At 44.0% G+C, this 7,500-nt stretch overlaps 1 protein-coding gene across 1 annotated transcript in view; it reads left to right on the forward strand.

Moving 5' to 3' along the window:
* Positions 1–7,500, forward strand: part of LOC145392144 (nephrin-like) — a 236,979-nt gene that overhangs the window by 8,175 nt on the left and 221,304 nt on the right. The window contains exon 2 of the mRNA XM_080266596.1: positions 4,993–5,130. Within this exon, the coding sequence (XP_080122722.1) occupies positions 4,993–5,130 (138 nt within the window). The remainder of the gene's footprint in view (positions 1–4,992; positions 5,131–7,500) is intronic.

Raw genomic sequence — 7,500 nt, forward strand, 5'->3', positions numbered from 1 at the left:
GACATAAACAGACAGACAGACAGATAGCCACCATTAAGAAGCGGGCTGGCTGGAAAACCATCACAGTCCCCATACCACACACACACACACACACACACACACACATTCTGTTCGATTTTGTCTGGATATGAAAGTTTAATGAAGGATCCCGGGTTTTGATTCGTACTTTCGAGAGAGAGAGAGAGAGAGAGAGAGAGAGAGAGAGAGAGAGAGGGGCACAAGCTGGAAACACAAAGGCCACGAGAGCGAGAGTGAGCGTAAAGGCGTAGAATGAGAGAGAGTAGAGCCAGTAAAGAAAGTGAGATAGAGGGTAGGTAGGCGGGAGTGAGAGGGTTAGCGTGGCCCTGGACGATGCCATTTGCCAGGGGGTGCCACGGAGCAGAGTGCCATCCTTGCCTAGACTTACGGTGCCATCTGGAAGTGCAGTGCCAAAGGGGAAAGGAGGGAGGGGGGGAAAAGGAGGGAGGAGGGGAAAAGGAGGGAGGAGGGGAAAAGGAGGGAGGAGGGTGGACGGAGGGGGGGAAAAGTAGGGGAGAGGGAGAGGAGGAGGGGGGACGAAGGAAGGAAAAGGAGGGGAGAGGGAGAGGGGGGACGGAGGGGAGGTTAAGTATAATAAGACAGCTTGAGAAAGGGGAGAGGGGGAAGGGTGGGGAAGGTTGGCAAGTGGGAGGAAGAGAGGGAGGAAGGAAGGGGAGGGAAAGGGGTTGAAGTCGGGGAAGGGGAGGAAAGGAGGGGGATACGGAAGAGGGAGAGAAGAGGGAAAAAGGTGAGTGAATTAAGAAAGATAAAGAAAAAGAAGGACAAGGATAAAGAGCAGGAAAAAGGAGGGGAAGAAGAGGAAGTGGGACAATATGAGGGAGAGCTGAGGGTGTCTGGTCCAGCATAGTGTCAGACGAGTGCCATTCGAGGGGAGGCGAGAGGAAGGGAGAGAAATGGAGGAGAGGAAAGCTGGGTGAGGAGGGGAGGGATGGGAAGTTGATAAGAAAGGTGGGGGGAGAGAGAGAGAGAGAGAGAGAGAGAGAGAATAATATATGCGGGAGAGTGCTGCGTCGTGGGAGCGAGGATCATTCATGAGTAGGGACGGAAATGCCTGAGGATCCCCTTTGTCGAAGTCACCTCTCACAGGAAGCGGCGTGAGACAGTGGAGAAAACAGACTTAACAGAGTAATCAAATGAGTCATCTTGGAATATATATATATATATATATATATATATATATATATATATATATATATTTTCAGAGGCCTCAATCCCGTTTGGGGTGGCCACAAACAAATCGCCTCCACGTCGCTCTGTCCCCCGCCATTTCACTGCCCCTCTCCCAACTCACACCCCCCTCTTTCATATACCTCTCCACCCCATCCCTCCATCTCATTCTCGGCCTCTCCCTCCCGCTTCCCCCCTCCACCTCACTCACATACACTCTCTTCGTCAGTCTTTCACCCTCCATCCTCTCCACATGGCCAAACCACCTCAGTGTATTCCTCCTAACGCTTCCTATCACATCCACATCCACACCACAGCGCTCCTTTATATCCTCACATGTCAGCCTGTCTCTCCATGTGACTCCACAGGCTCCTCTTAAATAACTCAATTCCACTGCTCTCACTCTTGACTTGTGTCCTTCCAGCAACGTCCAAGCTTCACTACCATACGTTAGAGTTGGTATCACAATACTGTCATGTAGTAACTTTTTCACTTTCATGCTCACTTCCCTGTTTCTTATCACTGCTTTCAAGGAACCATCAACCTTTCTTCCCTGCTGTACCCTTTCAAGCACTTCACCCTCCTAACATCCATCCTTACTCATCACACCACCCAAGTACTTAAACGTACTCACATTTTCCAATTCCTCACCATCCAATCTCGCTGTACATTCACTGACTTCACCTCTCTCAAAGACCATCACTTTACTCTTCCCTACATTCACCTTTACATTCCGTTTCTTACACACTCTCCCAAACTCATCCACCAAGCCTAGCAGCTCTCCTTCGTCTTCACTCAACAACACAGTATCATCTGCAAACAACAGTACAGGGAGTTTCCAAACACTACCCTCTCTCACCAGGGCCACTCCAACATCCACTACCCTACCTTGTACCTCTTTTATTACCCCATCCATGTACATTTTGAACAACCATGGAGACATGACACATCCCTGTTTCAACCCAACCTTCAAAGAGAAAAATTCACTCAGTTCACCATCCACACGCACTGCAGCCTTAGCACCATCATACATACTCTTCACAGCATTCAACAACTTCCCATCTACCCCATATATTCTTAATACTTTCCACAATGCTTGTCTATCCACTCTGTCATATGCTTTCTCCAAATCCATGAAAGCCGCATACAACTTCTTTCTCTTCTCTAGAAACTTTTCCACTAAAGATCTAAGAATGAATATCTGATCTACACAACCTCTTCCCTTCCTAAAGCCTCCCTGTTCTTCTCCAACTAATTCATCTGTTCTTTCTCTAACTCTGTCAATATGTATCCTACCATACACTTTTCCTATTTTATATATATATATATATATATATATATATATATATATATATATATATATATATATATATATATAACAACCACACCACCTCCAACACCTAACGGACAAAACATAACACCATCAAAATAAAATAATAATATAAAAAAGATGAAATTAACACGTAGCTACAGAATACCTTCAAAATCATATGGATTAAAAACACAAAGATAGATAGACAGATAGATAGACAGACTGATGGATAGACAGATAGAAAACAGACATGCACATATATAATCTCCGAGGGAAATATTTATACACTAGTCACATTGCTTTCACCAACAAATTAACTTCACACGTCACCTTCCCAGTCTTGTAAAATAAACACATGATTTACTAACCCAGATAAGCCTCCCGTTGTGACTCTCTCTCTCTCTCTAACCTAGATCTCACCCACTCACGAACCAAACACCATTCTCAGGATTAAGTCACGCATCAAAGTTCCCCCTCCCTCCCCCCAGCGTTAACTCTATACAAAGTTCCTTCATGACCTAAAACTTCCTTCCTGATTCTGCAGTTGCCGGCCTGTTAGTTCACTTTTCCGCTTCAAGTTGTTTGGTTTCGAGGCCGCTGTGTCTCATTCGCTTCTGCTTTTTCTTTGGCGAAGTTTAATTGTGATGCTGCTGTTGCTGTCTTTGTTTGGGGGGAAGAGGTGTGTGTGTGTGTGTGTGTGTGTGTGTGTGTGTGTGTGTGTGTGTGTGTGTGTGTGTGTGTGTGTGTGTGTGTGTGTGTGTGTGTGTGTGTGTGTGTGTGTGTGTGTGTGTGTGTGTGTGTGTGTGTGTGATATTTTAGGTCCACTTCCCCCCCCCTATCCCCCTCCTATTCTCATTTCTCACATTTTTCCCCTCTTCTTCGTCAGTCCTTCCCTCTAAACTCTTCATTCCCATTCCTCCCCTCACCCCCCCTCCCCTACCACACTCTCCTTCCCCACCTCCAAACTTTCTCCCCTCATTTTTCTCCTCTACTTCTCCATTCCCCTCCCCCACACCCTCTCTCTTTGGTCATTCCTCTTCATTCCTCTCTCTCTCTCTCTCTCTCTCTCTCTCTCAGGTATGCAAATAAGGGCTTTCCAGGTAACCTCATCAATGCGTCAATCGGCACATTAGGCTGACAGGGATAAAGCACTTCACTACCGCTCCCCCCCCCCCTCTCTCTCACACACACACACCAGAGAACCATACCTAGCCTCTCTCAGCGCAGGAATATTAGTTGCCAGAGGAAAATGAGAAGATAAAGAGTGGAAATATTTGGCAGTGGAAATATACCAAGCCTCTGTAAGGAATATTAACCAGCAGATGAAAATAAGGAATATTAGGAGACATTATACCAAGCAAAGAAACATAATAAGCCTCTCTCAGTTTAGGAATATTAACCAGCTGAAGAATATGAGAAAGGGAATAGTTGAAATATTTGACAGAGGTAAATACTTGGCATCTCATAGCAAAGAAACACTAGGACTCGTATTCTCTTCAGTTCAGGGAGTTTCCTAACACCTATTCCTAAGCGATTCATTTTTGGATACGTCTGGTTAATATTCTTCTGTAGGTTATTTATCCAAAGTATGGATATACTGGAAAGATTTATGTTACACAAACGAGGACACTAAGGTGTAATAAATCGCTGAGGAAAAATCTGCGGACAGTAGGGTGCAATAAACAAGATAAATTGCTTAGTAAAGGATGAAGACAGTAAGGTGTAATCAACAAAATAAATCCTACAAAATATCGCTCAGAAGAATGTGTTAGGCAGCTTCTTCAACCGACCAGAGTACGGACCTAGGACTGTGAAAAATGGGGTGAAATATTGGATGAAACTTTGTCCCTGATGGTACATTAAATTTCCTGGGATTAAGTACTTCGCAAACTGGGCAATTAGGGAGTGAATAATTACACAAGCATTATTAGGGATTCTTGTTCGATTTGTTCCCTGTGACTAGAATTATTTGTTTTTATTTTACTCCTGCTGTTGACGATTTTATTCACCTCAGAGGGTAAATACTGGAAATGAATGGGTTAGATGCAGCCTTCACTAATCCCTTCAGCACTAGAGACGCTTCCTGAGTTTAAGAAAATTGTCTGCAGGTAACAATGATAGCGATATAAAGACGTCACTAACCTGAAGGAGTTAAAAGGCTTTCTCTCATGTAGTTATAGCCAGAATGCGATGAATTTGGGATTGGTCGTCGCCTCTAGTCAAATCTGCAGAGAAGACTAAGGTGAAAACGGCTGACAATGCCTTAACTCCCTTTTCCCCAAAACTGACTCCTCTTATTATCTCAGAAATAAAAATTCTTTCCCCCTATTCTAACCTCTCCCTCTATCTTAAATTCGATGCTCCATTTTACAATGAATGTGAGTTATCTTTTATCTCCAGCCTTATAATTTTCATCTCCCATATTCTCTTTTCCTTGAGCTCTAACTCTGTCTCCTCCTCTCCTTCTCCTGCAGGCGCATCGGGGGAGCATCAGCGCTTCCGGGTGCGGCCACAGAGCGTCCAGGTGAAGGAGGGGGAGGACGTGTTCCTGGAGTGCGCAGTCGATCACCAGCAGGGCAAGGCGCAGTGGACCAAGGATGGATTTGCGCTTGGTGAGTTGAGGTGCCTATCTGTCTGTCTGGCTAGCTATCTGTCCATGTATCTCTCTATCCATCCACGTCTCTATATCTATCGGTTTTTGGAGTGCCCAGTCGATCACAAGCAGTACAAGGCGCGGTGGTCCAAGGATGGGATTGCGCTCGGTGAGTTGAGGTGCCTATCCATCTATCTATCTATCTATCTGTTCTTGGAGTGCGCAGTCGATCGCTACCACGGCAAGGTGTAGAGGACCAAGGATGGATCTGTGCATAGTAAGTTGAGGTATTTGTCTGTCTATCAGTTTATCTCTATCTCTATTTACGAGCGATGTTTGGAAATTAGTGCTTCCATGTTCATTAAGTTCAGACTGTATGATTAAATTAAACAAAACATGAAGGCTATTTTACAGAATGCACTTATTATTATTATTATTATTATTATTATTATTATTATTATTACTACTACTACTACTACTACTACTACTATTTTTATTATCATTATTATTATTATTATTATTTAGTTATTTGTCAATTTGTTTACTTCTCAAAATACTCGACGAAAAAAGTCTCATGTCTTCCTAAATGATGAAGACAGAACCAAAATATCAAGATTAAATTCTGTACATTATTTTCGCAGTCAGGTCTTGGCAGGCGTTTCCCCTTTCCTACCACACCACTACCATCTACCATACCACCACTCCACTACCATTAACCAGTACCATCACCACCCCCACTCTCCCATATACCATGCACCCCTACCATTCTTAATCACTCATCCACTTCCTTCACAATTATTACTACCATCCACTGCCACATCACCACTACTACCATCCATTGCTACCACACAACTACTACCATCCAGCACCACATCACAACCACTCTCACCCACTCCCATTCACCACAACCATCACAGTCATTCACCACCACACAACCACCACCTCCACCACTACTACTACTACACCACAACCACTCTCATGCCCTATTATTCACCACCCAGTAACGCACTACTGCTATTCACAATCACCATCACCACTAAACTACCACACATCCATCCATCTAACTACCATTCCTTTCCTACTATCATCATTACCATCACCACTACCACTCCACACACCCATCCTGAACTTGTAAGCTGCCACCACGACCACCACACACTCATCCTACTACCACATTCACCATCACACCACCACCACACTCATGCACTATCACACCACCACCACATTCAACCTACTACCATACCACCACCACATTTACCACCACACCACTACCACACTCATGCACTACCACACAACACTCACCCTACTACCACACCACCACCACCACCACACTCATGCACCACCACACCACTCTCACCCTACTACCACACCACACCACCACCTCACCACACTCCCTGCCTAATCCTGTAAGCAGAGACCCCCCAAAATCACTCCTCCCTCGACACTACTTAACTTGCTCCCTTTGTAGGGTGGGATTATTCTGTGTGTGTGTGTGTATGTGTGTGTGTGTGTGTGTGTGTGTGTGTGTGTGTGTGTGTGTGTGTGTGTGTGTGTGTGTGTGTGTGTGTGTGTGTGTGTGTGTGTGTGTGATTTGCTTTTCAACATTTTCCCTCTTTCCATTCGTTTCTTTTCCGTCTCTCTCATTCTCTCTCTCTCTCTCTTTCTCTCTCATTCTCTCTCTCTCATCCACTCAGCATGCTCCCTTTGTACGAGTATGGTGGGATTAGGTTGGAAGGGCAATTGCTCTCTCTCTCTCTCTCTCTGCGTGGGTTTCAGTATTACTCACTCTGGCTTTGCAATATGTCCAAAGCTGTTTACGAAAATTGAAAACACTATTAATTTCGTGTGTGTGTGTGTGTGTGTGTGTGTGTGTGTGTGTGTGTGTGTGTGTGTGTGTGTGTGTGTGTGTGTGTGTGTGTGTGTGTGTTTTACTATATTCCTTCCACTAGCTGACGAATTTATTAAGTTTTCGGGGAGTTATTTCAGACGGAAAAACTTTATGAAGAGTTTTTTCCAACCTCTTGACTGTGACAGGCTCCCCTCCCCCCAAAAAAAAATTCCCCCTCCCCCCCAAAAAAAAAAACTAACTTTGGAGAGTAAGAAAAAAAAGAGGTCATGGTAGGGAAGGGGTATAATGGATTTAGTGGTAAATTTAATGATCCCTGTCATCATCACTATAATCATCACCATCATCAACATCACTATCATCATTATTATCACCATCATCATTATCATCATCATCATCATCTTAAATCCCCGTGAGAGTAAGAATGTAGGTACTGTAAAAAAAAAAAAAAAAAAAAAAAAAAACAATAATAATAAGTTCCAATCGAATTTACAGAAAATTTTTAAAAAAATCCAAACTTTACCGTCACGCTCTTAAACAATA

Source organism: Coenobita brevimanus, chromosome 21, assembly GCF_032717465.1.
Source record: "Coenobita brevimanus isolate Jiangsu-jjx chromosome 21, ASM3271746v2, whole genome shotgun sequence".
Taxonomy (NCBI): Eukaryota; Metazoa; Arthropoda; class Malacostraca; order Decapoda; family Coenobitidae; genus Coenobita; species Coenobita brevimanus.